This window comes from Tenrec ecaudatus, chromosome 16 (assembly GCF_050624435.1).
Source record: "Tenrec ecaudatus isolate mTenEca1 chromosome 16, mTenEca1.hap1, whole genome shotgun sequence".
NCBI lineage: Eukaryota > Metazoa > Chordata > Mammalia > Afrosoricida > Tenrecidae > Tenrec > Tenrec ecaudatus.
This window is the reverse complement of record NC_134545.1, coordinates 97,708,677-97,724,539: the sequence shown is the minus strand read 5'-3', so window position 1 is coordinate 97,724,539 and position 15,863 is coordinate 97,708,677. Positions and strand designations below refer to the sequence as shown.

The window sequence follows — 15,863 nt, the reverse complement described above, 5'->3', positions numbered from 1 at the left end:
TAGGATCCTTTTCTGAAAGCCCATTTGTTCCTATATCATAAAAATGGAGCCACTGTCTTGAACAAGTAATAAAATAGCAAAACATTTACAAACTACTTCACTTTCATATAATAGTATGAATATTTTGTATCCCAAATAACTCACTATTAATGTGTGTGTTTAACAAAGCAAAGTTAAAACAAGACAATATCTGACTTTAAAAATCAGTATGTTCTTTAGTTCCACAGAGAGACATGAAACTAACAGTAATCTCCAATTGCTGTAATGTTTTAGAAGGTAATGGGTAAAATATTTAACTGGAGTCTCGGGCTAAAGCTGCACAATTGAGGGCAGGGGAAATGAACTGCCAGAGTTTGGGCACCCCGAGGCCCTCTACTGGTGGGTGGGTGTGTCAGTCATGGTGGTGGCCGCATGGAAGGGGCAGTGCCCACTGGCTCAGTAACCCAGAAGCTCCCCCTGGCTGGCCCTGATGCCCTCATCTCCTTGAGAACGCCCAGCGATAGCTGTGGGCCACCAGCGGCACGGGGGGAGGCGGCACACGGCCTTCTGTGGCACGTGCGACAGAGCAGTGCATGAGAGAGAGGAGGAAGGTAGAGCTGGGAGGAAGCGGAAGACCGAGTGAGAATGTGTGAGAGCGCGTGGGAGCCCAGAGCAGACAAAGATCATCAGTACAGGATGTCACGGAGGAGGAGCTGTAGCCCACTAGCATTTTCCTTTAAAATCATTGTCCACACTATTTCAGATGTTGCAAAGCTCCACTGGGAGTCAAGCAGCATACAGATTCCTTCTCAATTAACAGTGACTAATCCTGAGTATGTGCTACATATAATACTGAAACAAGGAGCTGGTTCACACCGACTCTTACACAAATGCAGGCCTTTACAAAATGCACAGTAACTGGATACTAGGAGAAGACACTCAAATAGCAAGTGATCTTAGATTAAACAGATCCAAGTTAGTTCTTGGGACAAAGGTATTCTGACAACAGCAGTTCACCTGTATTCCACTACATATCCTCTATTCATGTACTCTTCCTGCAGCACACTTTTAATGTATACCTCCAGCATTCATTTTCTCATAATAAGCATATGACAGGGTTCAAATTCTACTGCTGCCATTTCTAAAGAAAATCCATCTTTAGGTTTATTAACTAGTAAGTTAAAATTATATATATGCTACTACTGGGATAAGATGAACAGCCATGGAAAGCACTGAAGCATTTGGTAGATGTGATTTTAAAAGGTAAAAACAGCACATGCTGTTTCAATGACAAGAATGCACGTCAAATCTATCCATGTATCGACAGCTGACCTCTGACAAAGGGCTGGAACACATGGAGTGGGGAAGAGATCGTCTCTTAAACAAATGGTGCTAACAAACCTGAATACCCATTTGCAAAAGAATAAGACAGGACCCATATCTCACACCATAAGCTGAAGACGGATCAAGACATATAAACCCCAACACTACAAACATAAAGACCACCAAGGAAAAGATGGTGACAACGTTGGGGCTCTCCAGAGCATAAACATACCATCAAACACAATGAAAAAGATCCAAATAGTGGAAGACAAAGTAGATAACTGGGACCTTCTGAGACTTAAGACCTTTAGTGTCCATAAAAACATTTCACCAAAACATAGACTGAGAGCCCACAGATGGGGGACACTGAAGATGCAGATACAATCAGTGCAGCAGAGAAATGGGCCGTGTAACCTCAGTCTCCACGACCCGAGACAGGCGCCTCGATGGTGTCTGGGCATCGCTTTCCACTGCTCTGACAGGATCACATGAGGGGGTCTTGGGCAGAATGGAAGCCAACCACAGAACAATTAGATACTGGTGGGCTCCTAGTCTGCGGCCCTTCTTCACCTGTCAGGTCTGGAACTGAACTCACTCCTGCGTTAGAACAAGCAGCCACTTCAGATCAAAAGGGCAACATTGACCCAAAGACAGAGTTCACAGGGTCAGGAGAGGAAGCAGAAACACAAGGAGGAAGTAGGGTAAGCGATGGCACCCTAAGCAGATTGCAAAGGATGAGCTGACACAAAATATGTATGAACTGTTGAACGTAAAACTGATGACTTGCTCTGTAAACCTTCACCTAATTCACACAAAAAAGTTTCAAAAGCAAAAAAAAACAAGCTTTTCTGTGGCAGTTACATATTTTCCTGTCTACTTGAGTGAAGAGGTGGAGTCCAGCCTATCGATCAGGTCATAGCCACTGATGCCTCTGTGTGGGCATGGCTTTCTCCTGAGGATTCTGGGAACTCCTGTTTTCCTCCCTGGAGGCGGGACGTGCTCTCTGCTACACATTCTGTTGGCGAGCCACATGAAGCCATGCTGATGGCAGCCAGAGCCCTGGAGCTGGAGGAGCCACGTGGAGAGCCGCGCCAGTGTTGAGATGCTTCCACAAAACTTTTCAACACTGGCCTGTGATCTTCCTGCTTTTGACACAATGCACGTGCTGCATGAGTCTGTAGAAGAATTTATGGACTAGTATCAGGCATATGGACTAATATCGGACTTATGGACTTGATCTGGACTGGGCTGAGCTGTTTCCTCGATGTGCAATGACTCTTGGATATAAAACCCTCTTACACACATACGAGTGCTTCTGGATTTGCTTCTCTAGTCAACCCAGACTAGCACATTTTTTCAAGTGGATTACTACGTTAACTGTTCAGAATACACCCTGTGAAATGTACATCACAGTATTATTGGAAGATGCAGCAGTAAGCACTATTAATACCAGGTCAAACTCTCGAGATCAAAGTTGACTGATCGTTTGGCCTCATTACATACATACCTGCTAATTAATATTATTCAGAGTCATTTAAGAATCTACCAACTGCTGGAGAAAAACAGGCTCTGACTCGCAGTTAGACTCAGTGGGCCCTTGCGGCTGGCTACTCAGCAATTCCACAGCATTTTCCCAGTCTAGTCTCTCTCCTCGCCCCCCTCTCTTCGGACCACTAACCCTTCCTCTCTCCGCTCATTCACCATCAGCTGGTACCTGTGCTTCCTACTGACTAAGACAATAAAAGACCTCCGCCTGGGCCTCTAGGCCACACCCTGGGCCTCCCCCCCTTGCTATGGGATGGTCATGCTTGGCAAAGACCAGCTCTCCCCTAGTACACGAGACCCCAGCCCTCTCGCATCCACAAGGAAACCACTTCTCAATGCCTTACACCATCAAGTCTTTCCTCGGCCGGCTCTTTTCAATGTGAACTCCGTTTCCCGCTTCTAGCAACTCCATATATTCTTTCATCTTTTAAAATTTTTGCTAATCTGAAATGCTGTCTATCTTGATTTCCCAAGTTCCTCTTTTCAACCACTCTGTGGTACATAATCTGTTGTCAACTTGAGACTTGGAGGCGCTAAGGAGATAAGTAGCTTGCTGGAGGCAGGACACATACTCATTCTCTGTGAGACATTCCTGTTGACAAGACACATGGAGCTACGCTAGAGCCCCAGAGCTGGAGAAGCCACGTGGAGACCCCTGCCAGCACGGAGATGCTCCCACTGGCACTGGATCCACAAGATTTTCCACCCACTGGCCTGTGATCTTCTTGCATTGGGCATCATTACACGTGAGTCTGAAGAGGAATTTATAGTTTGGTATCCAACATATGGGCCAATATCGGACTTATGGACTTGATCTGGACTGGGCTGGGATGTTTTCTCAGTATACAATCACTCTTTGATAGAAAACTCTCTTACACACAAGTGTCCTGGGATTTGTTTCTCTCCTCCACTCAGACTAGCACACACTCTAATCAAGCATTCTGTCCATTGTCCTGAAACAGCGTGGGTGAAAGGTAACCGTTATCTGCAGGTTGCTGAGTCCAAGATCAATTAATTCTCTGTCCTTCTTTTACCTGATCTAACAATAGCATTCGACACAGCTGTTCTTTTGCTTCAAAACACCTGGCTCCCGGGAAACTCTGCTCTAGGTTTTCCTCTTGCTGGTCCAGGCTGCTCTCCTTGCTTGACTCCACCCCTTTCTTTCAGCTGGAGTCAGTGTCGTCCGTGGGCAGCTCTGACGCCACGCACCGTGGTGAGCACAGTTCAGAGACGGAGTAGGCACTTGGATACTTTCGTAGCAGTGTCACTTGGACGTGCCTTCCAAATGTGTGGCTTAGGATTTTGCATGTATTTAAAAATATTCATATTATTTCTTGGACTAATGCCACCGGAGCTAGTTTGAGATAGAATAGCTCATAAAGGAAACACGACTCAGAATCAGCAAAATATGTTCAAATTCCAGTTGTTTTTTTAACCCAATTCAATCCTCAGCCATAAGCAAATCACTTCCAGCAGTTTGAGTTTCCTTACTTGTAAAATAAGGGCGTTTGGCCAGATGGCATGTAAGGCCTTTCTTTCCACACCCGCAACTGATAACTTGCTGCGACACAGCCTGCCTCAGGCGGTGAACTTGCCCAGCTGGAGGGAAATGAGGTTTACTAGTTGCCCTTGTACCCTCATTGCTGGGAGGGAAGAATGGAGCGGGTCTTTTAAGCAAAACATTTGGAGGGGTAGGGGTTGGTAAGCTTTTGTTTTGTAGATCAACTCCTTCTAGTCTTTAGAAAAGGTCTCACACAAACCTTGGCTATCACAGTCCTCAATAGCTCATCAATTGCTCAGTCATTCAGACAACAGCTCCCCCACTGGTCAGGGGAGAACTGCCCAAGGGTTTCTGAGACTGTAACGTTACAGGAAGAGAAAGACCAGCCGTTCTCCCACAGAGCAGCCGGTGCTTTTGAACTGCTAGCCTTGTGGTTAGTAGCCAAACTCATGATCCACTACATCACCAAAGGCCCTAAGACCCCAAATGGCCAGTCGCGTCTTATGCTATGTTGTCCTCACTGGGAAATGACTGAAACAAGCTCTCAAACCCATTAGTGGGTTCTGACCCATCGAAACCCAGAGGGCAGAGTAGAACTATCCCGGCAGTTTCCGAGGCGGTAAATCTTGTCACGGGGGCACAGAGAGCCTTTCTCCCTGGGAGTGACTGGTGGGTTCCACACGTCAACCTTGTGGTGGCAGCCCACTATTTCACCAGCACGCCTCGGCACCAGCCCCGCCTGGCCACACATCCTTCATCGCAAACGCCGGCACTGGCTGCACGTGCAGCTTTTAGATCCTCGAAAAGGCTGGAGGGCTTTTCTTGCACGGAAGTGAGACTAGATGAGAACCATGCGCACCTATTCCAACTTACCTACAGCTTCTTAAAGACAGCTACAAACGGACCTCATTCATGACATGGGGATGTATTTCAGGGGTACCTGACAGCCCTGATGGTCCTCCAACACTCTCACAAAGCAGGGGTGCTGCTGCCACGTCCCTTTAGGAGGCAATCCTTTTCAAGGGTATATTTCTGTAGAAACACCTAGCGAATGAGGAGCCTGAAAAGAGATTTAGAGCAGGGGTCCTCAGACTTTTTAAACAGGAGGCCAGTTCACTGTCCCTCAGACCAGTTGGAGGGCTGGACTATAGTTTAAAAAAAAAAAACTCTAAACAAATTCCTATACAGACTGCACATATCTTATTCTGAAGTTTAAAAAAAAGGGGGCAAAACACCCGGTGGGCTGGATAAATGTCCTCGGTGGGCCACAGGCCATAGTTTGAGGACCCCTGATTTACAGGGTAATGCATATAGAGAAAAATTCTTAACTAGGGAGATGCCTCCTACCTAATTTTTCCACTGCAGACTTTTCAATGGTAGGTAGTTCTTTTGGGGAACAAGATTAGAATAAAATAAGAGGTACAGGGAAGTCCACATTCCAAAAAAACCCGTGATAACGACAGACATGTGACTTTGGGTAGGCCAGGGTGCTCCCACCAAGGGGAAGAGTCTCAGAGTCTACAGAAAGCCGCAGCGTGGGGCTGGATTTGGACTCACTCATTTTCACATCACCATTCTCAAACCTTGCCCAACCATCCAGTAAGAGCATCACGCGACGTGCGAGAACCATTCCTGAGAATAAACATCAAGCACTTACAGGGCGTGTACACCGGCAAGGCTTTAAGTGACCATACCTTCAGCGGTTAGAAACCAGCAGCTGCTGGCGCCCTCAGTCAGCGCTGACCCTGCTGGGAGCTCTAATCTTAGCTGGAACTGCAGAGTCTGGCCTGGAGATGCCGTCACTGGGGAAAGACAAACGTTCGGAGCAGATCTGGGCAGTTTAGGTCTCGTCTTCTGTCTGTCTGATAGGAACGGGCCGTCTACCACAGCGCTTTCAGACCCGACTACAGGGAGCTGCAAGATAAGAGCACCTGCTAATGAAACACAGCGCCTTGAACTAGCGTCACGCGCGAGGGTCTGCGTGTGCATTTAACTGGTAGAAATGAACAAGCTGACCTGCCAGTCTAGCCTAAGCCAGAATGCACTGACCTAGATGTCCTCAAGGTTACTTTGTGGGTACATTTTCACCTGGCAAAAGATTATCCACCCAAAGGAGGGAGAATTAATTAACCGATATAGTTAGACATGGAAAACTAATGGAAAACTACACTCTGATGATAAAGTACGTCCTCAGACGATGGCAGAGATTTGTCCAGGATAATGGCCCCTGTAATGACAACCTGTGTTTTTTCATTTTAACCTACGTACTTTCTAGAAAGCCCTAAAACTTGAAAGGGAGAACCGGTCCTGCAGTGGATGTTTGCCCTTTAACATTCTACGAACGAGCAGGTCCATCTCTTGAAAAACTGGTCCGAACTCGATGCTTCTTCCACTCTCGTTTCTCATGTTTTAAGAAACGTAGCTTCTAGAAGTTCCTCAGAACACTTGATGCATGTCCCACAGGAAACAATGTTCGCACATAGACCTTAGGCACATTGAGAGACAGGCGTGGGAGCAGTGTGCCTACACACTCAGACCAGTGCGCCTCCACCTTCCTCACTCCGCGACCCTTTCATACAGTTCCTCGTGTTGTGGTGAGCCCCAACCATCACATTATTGTTGTTGCTACTTCATCACTGTAATTTAGCTACTGTTATGAATCGTCATGTACATATGATAGGCAGGATGCACTTTCATTGTTACAAATTGAACATAAAGCATAGTGATTCATCACACAAATAGTATGTTATTCTATACTGTGAAATATTTATTTCTAATAGCAAATCAATGAAATGTTGTCTTGAAGCATGGCATAGCACAGATAACAGTCTTCACGCCCAGTACGCGTATGTGGGCATATCTGCATGTGGGCAGACCCACCTGGAGACGGCTAGAGGAGCAGTGTCTCGGTTCCTAAGACCATGGAAAATAGGTGTTTTCCGATGGTCTTAGGCGACCCCTGTGAATGGGTTGTTTGACCCCAAAAGGGGTGACGACCACAGGTTGAGAACCGCTGCCTTAGTCTGAGTCCCCTCTCCCTCCTTTTGGGAAGGTTCTCCAATCTCCAGTATCTTTCCCAACTCGCAGCACAAATACGACGTTTTAACACAAGAGAGCCTGAAGCAGCCCTGTTAGTGGAATGATCAGAGTACACATCGTGGGCCGCCACTCACAACTCTTTCGGTGTGTGTCTTCGTCACCGCTGACCATGCCTAGCCCACCGCTGACCTAGACTGCCCACAGGTGCTGAGAGAGCCTTCACTCAGGCACTCTTGAAATGATACCCTTTAACTTTTCCTCTAAGATTACTCACCACAGAAATTGTTTTTATTTCTAAATCCATCACTTTAATTTGATGATTATTTGTGTCCGCTACATACAATAACCGTCCATTCTCTCCAATACACAAGCCTCCTGGCTCATTAAAGGTCGACTCTGAGAAACCGGGACCGACGACATTACTTGCAGCTCCTGTTCCTGCTAACGTTAAACAGCTTTTTGTTTTTGGATCCACAACTTTAATCTGAAGGAGACAGAGAAACACACACACACTCGCGGTCAACTTCAAGTAGAACACATGAAGTAAGCAGGAGAATTTCTGAGTGCTAGTCCTATTCCTAACAAATCTGAGAGCTGCATTTCCATAACTTATTGAAAAGCCATGTATTCAAATTACCGACGTAAGGGGAGAGGGTCTATCCAGAGAGCTAAAAGCGATGCTAATCCCTCGTTACAGCTTGTGACTTTCAGAGGCCATCGTTGAGGAGACGGTTTCTGAGAGTCTGTGCTTATTTTTAAACGTGGTTGCTCTTCACAAGGGGGCGTCAAGCCTGGCTGACGATGTGCTACATGTGTTCACCTTCAAAGACTCTTGTTGCGCCTGGGTGACAGTGAACTCACATCTCCCGTAACAAAATGAGTATGACTTCTATATTCATGACTTCTACAACAAAGAAACACGAACAGTGGAACAGGGGATGTAGTGCGGACAAAAATGGAAATGCTGCCAAACATGGAATTATTTGCTAACATCCACTCGCACATGCATCTCCCCGCGTTTACCTTCCCTGTCCTTGCTGACTCAGCCTTCACGGGGCAGTCCCAACATTTGCCCGTAGCGACTGGGGCTTCGTGGAGCGCTCTGCCAGTTCAGAGTCCCACCCCAATCTCTGCCCGGAGAGGCCCAAGAACATGCCGGAGTAAGCTTACACGGCCAACAGAGACAGTTGGTCCTCGCCCAGCTTTACAGCTTTCTTAGCACTTAAATCCCGCACGCGGACGGCGGGCTGTGACGCCATTCTGCGAGGCTCACCTTGTGGTTGTAGGAGTCGGCCACATAAAGCAAGCTCCTTTTCTTGTCCCATGCCACTCCAAGGGGGTGCTGAAGCTTTGCAGTGATTCCTACACCATCAACATCACCAAAGGCGAATAAATTCTTTTTATCAAGAAAGAAAGAAAAAGCATTTTTAAAAAATTTTACAGTACCTTGTTAAACGAGAAAGTGCTTGTGCTTTCTAAGGGGGAATGAGTAGCCGTGGCAGAACTGTGAGCCTGTCCCGAGCTAACTGTGCTGTGTGACAGCGTCACGGCTGGTGAGGAGTGGGCCAGGCCTGCCAGCCTGGGGCTTTTCCCACCCCACTGACAAAGAGCCAAGCTACATTCTTCTTTTCTCACCACTCCCTAATATTTCATCTCCCTAAAGCGTTAACACTTCTATCGCATCACGCAGAATCCAGTCTACTCTCCTGGGTTTCTTTCTGCTCACATCTCCTTGGGCCTGACTTTCAGGTTCATTTTGAAAGTCAGAAGCTCTCCCTCCTACATTTCTACGACTTCTCCCCATTGCAGGAGATGTCTGGACCTTCATCAAACAGCGCGGTCATTACCATGGGGTCTCTCTCTCCGCCTGCGAGGTGCTTCACCGCTCCGTCCTTCAGCGAGACGGTTCTCAGCGTGCTGCTCTCGCTGTCCGCCACAAACAGGCAGGCCCAGGGCTCCTCGGCGGCCAGAGCGAGGCCGGAAGGCTGGGCAAAGCCTGCCTTGTGAGGGTACGCGTTGTTTCGGTTCTCTTCATTCCCGCTTCCAGCAAACCGAAGGCAGGTTCCTTTCTTTAACTCACTGTAAAAAGACAGGTTCGCAGGTGCAGTCAACACAGGTATGTTGCATCTAATTTGGTAAAGGTTTCAATCGATGGTGATAAAAATGGTAAGAAAAAGCAGTGGTCTTGAGCAGTTAAAATGAGCAACCTCCCCCCCAAAAGCAAAACAAAACAAAACCTCCTCCAAAACCTCAAACCCAACTTGCTGCCATTGACTCTATTCTGACGCAGCAGACACTGCAGGCGAGGGTGAGGCTCGCCTCTGGGGTTCTGACCGGTAACTCTCTGAGAGGAGAGCCTCACCTTTCTGCCATGCAGCAGCTGGTGGCTTGGAACTGCTGCTGTTGCCTTTATTAGTCGTCCAACATGCAAAGTACTATGCCGCCCGCCGGGGCTCATTTAAAATGAGCAAGTCACGGACCAGTTCGGTCATGGACCAGCTTATCCACTGGGGGCGCCCTCCCTACCATTCCTTGACACACACAACTGTCCTCTTTGTTAAAGGTCCCGCAGGAATCGCCAAGGAGTTAGAATTAGAATGATGGTCGAATCATCCCTGGGATAGTCTGGCCTAACCCTACCTCCCTCCGAAAGAGAATCAACATGCTTCTCTTGCTCAGGATAAAGGGTATATGTTCATTAACTTCTCTCTGTGTGTGTGTGTGTGGTGGTGTTACTCTGCATAAGATCTGCATAAGATCAGCAAGATTAATTTTCAGACAGTCAAGAGAGCCGTGAACCTATTTTAGGAAACTGTTTTGGATTGTGCTGCTCTAACGGAAGGCAGAATAAATCAGTTTCTTGCACACAGGGAAATTCATGTCAAAGGCTGCTGTAGTGATTCGGTTTGTAATGCGGGGAGCGTTACCCCTTGGACGCCAGGAAGTGGGCTTGTAAGGGAAACACGACGGCCGTGTCTCGTGAGCCCAGGTGCATGTTGTGTCGTGTCCAGTGGTGAGGCACACGCGGCTGAGACGGCCGCCCACTGCTGCATCCTGGCTGCTGCGGTCTGGGGCGGAGTAGCACGAAGGACAGGGACACAGAATGTCCAGAGCATGGCCGCTTACCCAAGGGCGGTATCAGACCAACCTAGGCCAGTGCTCCGCAAAGTGGTGGCACCTTGCACTTTATCCTGGATTATGGGCTACAGTGTGAAAGCTTTTCAGGGGTGCTTAGCAATTTTTTTTCTTTCTGAAAAAGGGGTGGTAGGCCAAATAAATTCTGGAGTCTCTGATTTAGGCAGCAATGTAATAACTAACCTGCAAAACAAATAACTTAAAAGGTAATAATTATGAGGAATCTTGACACTTAAAAAAAGAAAGGATTTCCCTTCATTAAGCCATAGAGAGAACGGGAAAAACAGTTACCTTCTAAAACATTAGGAGTCGTTAATTGCCTGATGATCAAAAATAAAGATAAACAAACCAGACCAAACTCACTGCCATCGAGTCCATTCTGACTCAGAGTGACCTTAGAGAACAGGGTAGTACTGCCCCTGTGGGTTTCCAATACTGTAACTCTTTGCAGGAGTAGAAAGACTCGTCTTGCTCCGCTGGAGCCATTGGTGGTTTCAAACTGCTGACCTTGCAGTGAGCAGCCCAACTGGCAATCACTATGCCACAAGGGCTCCTAATAAAGATAAACCCCAATCCAAACCCACTGTCATCAGTTAGCTCTGGCTCATCACGGCCCTAAGGAGGGCCTCCAAGAATGTAAATCCTGGGGGGACAGCCTTGTCGTTTTCCTTGGTGCAGCTGGTGGGCTTGAAACCCCACCTAACAACACCTATGTCACAGTGCCACCAGAGATCCTTAAGACGTTTTTTAACTGGCCATGACCAATAAATTACAAACCCAGAGCATCCTCAAACGCCAATGTGATCTGACCAAATATGTGGTTTCCTAATATGAATGAAGAGGACAATTGGACAATTTGGAAATTCAGGCCATTCCCGACCATCCATGTCCCATACAGCCAGCACGGCGGTAGCACGTTCTGACCACCTGTCACTGCTGTTCGTGGTCCATAAAAAAGCTGCATGTACATCGCTGTGCAGCCTCTCTCACACCTGGCATAAGTGGTGGCAACAGTCTTCTGACTGCTGTCTGTCGTCAGCCTGCTCCCACTCCCAATACATCTATTCACATCACGCCCCAGACTTGAAGAAATCATGTCCAAACAGGGAAAAGGACCCACAAGGCTTGGCGACCTGCTTCTTACTGACATCACTAGGGCTACCTCTTGTCTGGAAAATCTCCTCCTCTCCCTTTCTCCAACTCTTACTCCTCCACCACGCCTGCTTCCTAGTCTCTTCCAGGACGCCTTCCTTAAAACCTCAAGTCTCACTGATACCAGCCGTTCCTCTTTTACGTAAAGCACAACTTTAAATGACAAGACGATGAGAGAGTCCTTTTGGTCCCAGCACCTGCACTGCCCACCCACTCATTTTTGTTTTAACTGTTTGTTTAGTGATCTGATTCTTCTTGAGAAGAGTAACCAAATCTTTTCATATTGTTCTCAGCATAAGGAGCCTAGTATATAGTATGTTTAATATGTTAGGAAAAATGACTTAGCGGTTTCAAATTGTCACATAAATGTTGCAAAGCAAAACACACACACGCACTATCTGGATTATGAAGAGCCCTGCCCCTTTCTACTGACGAGAGTCGCTAGGGTGACCAGCACTTACGTCCATGGAGCTAACAGTCTCTATGGTGACATGGCTTTCATTTATTTATTTATTCGGCAACCCCTGACTGAGCTTCATTATATACCAGACCCTGTGCTAAAAACAAACAGGGGACACAAAATGGATTCGGATAAAGTCCCCTTCTGTAAGAGGCCATCTAGGAGTTGAAAAGAGTTACATAAACAAGGAACTACAGCCAAGGAGAGCGGAGAGGAAGATGAAATCCATCGGGGCGGGGATGTAACAGGCCTGCTGAGGTCCCACAGAAGAGTCCGGGTACTTTGGCCAGAGTGACGAGGAGGAGAGGAGATGCTCCTGGGAAGAGAGAAGGAACCCTTGCACAGGTACTTGCCTATCTTACGTGTTTATCTGCAACCAAAGAAAAACCAAGCCCACTGCCATCCAGGCACTGCCAACTCATGGCAACCGGCCAGTGGGTCAAGCTGCCTCAGTGGGCTTCTGGAGCTGATAAGCTTTACAGGACAGAAAGCCTTATCACCCACCCTTGAAGCAACCAGAGGGTTTGAACTGCTGGCCTTGCTGTTTGCAGCCCAACGCGTACCCCACCACCCCACCAGGGCCCTAGGCATGCAACTGTTGCAGCAAAGCTCTGCATGGAGGGGGCTTGTCACAGTGTTCCCTCTCTAAGCAACACGGCGAGAAGGAAGCTGAGCCTCCGAGAGCTGGAGACTCTTTTTGGCTCACACAGATAATAAGGAGCAGAAACAGGCCTCCATCTCAGGCTCAACGATGAAACTTGGCCTCTTGACCACTCTGCTATGTGGGATTCAAGTACAGAATCCATGACCAAAGACAGCTGACAATGCCTTCGGTGCTAATTTCCAGTTGTCTTTCTGGATGCTCGATAGGCCTGCCCTTCTCAGGGGCCCCAACATTAGGTGTGGCCACAGGCCTCGCTCTAGCTGCCGAGAGAAGACGCTGGGTTGCATGTCTCTGATGACTGGAGGCTTTAAGACCTACCTTTGTTCTTCTCTGACAAAATGCCACAGGTGGCTGCTTCATCAGGGCCCCAGAACACCTCTGTGTGTGAACATGGACTAACGCTCATTCATTGTCTCTTAGCCCTCAATGACTCAGGCTGCCAGGTAGGGCAGTACGACAAACTTTTTTTTTTTAATGGTCTGTGTACGTGTGCGTGTGTTATGAATGGGAGTCCTGGTGATGCCGGGAGTTGAATGGTGGGCTACTAATGGAAAGGTCAGCAGTTCAAACTCACTAGGTGTCCTAGAGGTGGAAAAAAAAGGTGAGTTTGTGCTCGATCCAATGGCTGTATTGATTGTTCTAAGAGCTCCCAATAAAATGATCTTTAAAAAAGATGAGGTTGTGTTTCTGTCAAGATTCATCGTCTTGACACCCTAAGGAGCCATTAGGCTCATCCTGCAGGGTCTCTTGGAGTCAGAATCGACACCAGTGACTTTGGGGGTGTCATGTATGTGCTGTCTTCACGTGCCTGGCACACACCGTCTCCCTTCTGATGACTGCACTCACGTTCCATCAGAAGGCAGTCCTTTCCCATGACTCCGATGGCCTACAAGGCCAGAGAAGCCCTACTGGCTGGACAAGTTGACACCCTCCTCCCAAATTCAAGGCAGCCCATATACAACAAAACGAAACCCCACCCAGTCCTGTGCCACCCCCAAGAGTGGATGGGATCCCTGTATGCCACAGGGGTGGGCTGATTTTTAGAAGTTCAGCACAAGCCTTTCTTTCTAGTTTGCCTTAGTCTAGAACAGCGGTTCTCAACCTGTGGGGCCAGACCCCTTTGGGGGAGTCCAACAACCTTTTCACAAGGGCCGCCCGATTCGTCACGGTAGCAAAATGACAGCAACTAAAATAATGTTATGGTTTGGGGGTGGTCACCACTGCATGAGGAACTGTATGAGAAGGTCGCAGCATGAGGAAGGTTGAGAACCGCTGCTCTAGAGGCACTGATGAAATTTTCAGAATCAAAGCACCATGCGAGCCTCTGCGGACACACGGGTGGAGCCTGTGCACAAAAGGCACATTGGTGGGGAATTGAACCCTCTCACCACATGGAAAGTGAGCATTTGATCAGTAAGTTACCACTGCCCCCCGTCTAAAGGAGTGGACACATGACCCAAGCTGGGACGAGGGCCCGTGTCTGACATTTATACTTGGATATGGAAAGTCATGCTCTAATTGTATCCAATGTGGCTAGGCACCGAACTCCAAAACCAACCTCCCAGCCATGGAGTCGATGCTGACTGACAGTGGCCCACTGTGGGTTTCTGAGAGTGTGATTGTTGCTGGGACTAGAAAGTTGCTCGGAGCTGCTGGTGGTTTCGAACTGCTGACTGTGCGGATTGCAGCCCGGTGGAACTACTGCACCACCAGGGCTCCGTGACTAGACACAGATGGATGAACATGGAGCCGTCTGCAGTAGCTCTTGAATCTGGCCGTCTTTCCAACAAATCCACCCCAGAGACGCCGACCCGTGGGCACAGTGAGGTGCGTTCAAGGACAAGAGGATGGAGAGACGTGGAGGGGGAGGAGAGAGCCCATCACACAGGCCTCGAGTCTTGGTTCACTCCAATCCTCCACTTCTTAGAAAAACGTCTTTGCACTTCGAGTGGGGTTTTGACCCAAGTGAAAAAGTCCTATCAAAGAGCACCCCTTTTTCTGTGCCGTTTTCTGAAAGTCTAAGGGGTGATGACTTTCAAAAGAGCCCCGAGTGTTCCTTGGTGCTTGCGTCAGTCACAACGATCGGGCTTGGAATCTCAGCTGCCCCATCCGTCTACTGTGTGTCTGACCACCAGTAAGTTGCCTGTCTCTGAAACGGGGCAATACCCATCTCAAAACACTGCAATGCATCAGCCAGCCCGGTCCAGAGAAGCTAAATGGTCACCCATATTCTAGTCCAGGAACATCCCCACTGTTAGCAGGGGTGATGGCAGAGAAAGCAGTGAGAGGAATGAGGGCCTGTAACCTGGAAATAGACTCAAGGTCCCCAGTTCTACTTCACAATGATATTAATAGATCCAGCCTGTGACTGTCGAGTTGATTCCAACCCATAGGGGCCCTACGGGTTCCGTTCTGTTTTCTTGGCTATAATCTGTATGGGAGCCGATTGGCAGGTCTTTCTTCCACAGTGCTACTGGACAGATTCAAACCACCAACCTTTAGGTTAGCTGTGGAAAACAAAGATTTCTCCCAAGTCGTCTCCCCCAAATATGTTAGACCTAGGACACTGCTTACAGCTAATGGTAAATGATTGTCAAGTTACCTCCCTGAAGACTCCGGCCATCCAGAGCAAGCAGCCGCCATTGTCCCTCCCACAACAGGCAGGGCTCACTCCCTGCTGTTAGGGACAGTGGATTGCTTCCCCTGAAAGCTCAGGCTAACTAGTCTCCAGCTCTAGGGCAATCAAGGTTAGGCCGCCATCATGAATCTAGGGTCTGCCCATCTTGTCACATGTGTACTCTTAAATCCCCCCTCTTCCTATAGCATGTGTTCCCCTAGATCACCCCCCTCCCATGACTGTATCACCTACAGCACAACCCTTTCCTGTGAAGGATGTCTTCACCTGTAATTAGGGGGCTTTCATGTCCCCAGAGTATAAGCTTTGGTTAGCAACAAATCTCTCTCTCCACGTGGACCATCAGCGAGGCTGAGGGGAGCATGCGACCATGAAATGCATCTGACTTCATTATTTCAATCTCTCATGCTATGACTTTACTATAATCTTT

The 15,863-nt window shown here is 48.0% G+C and overlaps 1 protein-coding gene across 3 annotated transcripts in view; it reads right to left on the bottom strand.

Annotated features, from left to right (window-relative positions):
• The window catches only part of NHLRC2 (NHL repeat containing 2), a 56,231-nt gene that overhangs the window by 9,129 nt on the left and 31,239 nt on the right, over positions 1-15,863 (bottom strand). For 2 of the 3 annotated variants that reach the window (XM_075534273.1, XM_075534272.1), the window contains exons 7-10: positions 9,235-9,466; positions 8,661-8,783; positions 7,662-7,871; positions 6,043-6,262 (exon numbers count right to left, since the gene is read on the bottom strand). In XM_075534273.1, coding sequence (XP_075390388.1) covers positions 6,043-6,262; positions 7,662-7,871; positions 8,661-8,783; positions 9,235-9,466 — 785 coding nt within the window. The remainder of the gene's footprint in view (positions 1-6,042; positions 6,263-7,661; positions 7,872-8,660; positions 8,784-9,234; positions 9,467-15,863) is intronic. The other variant, XM_075534274.1, reaches the window with a different exon arrangement.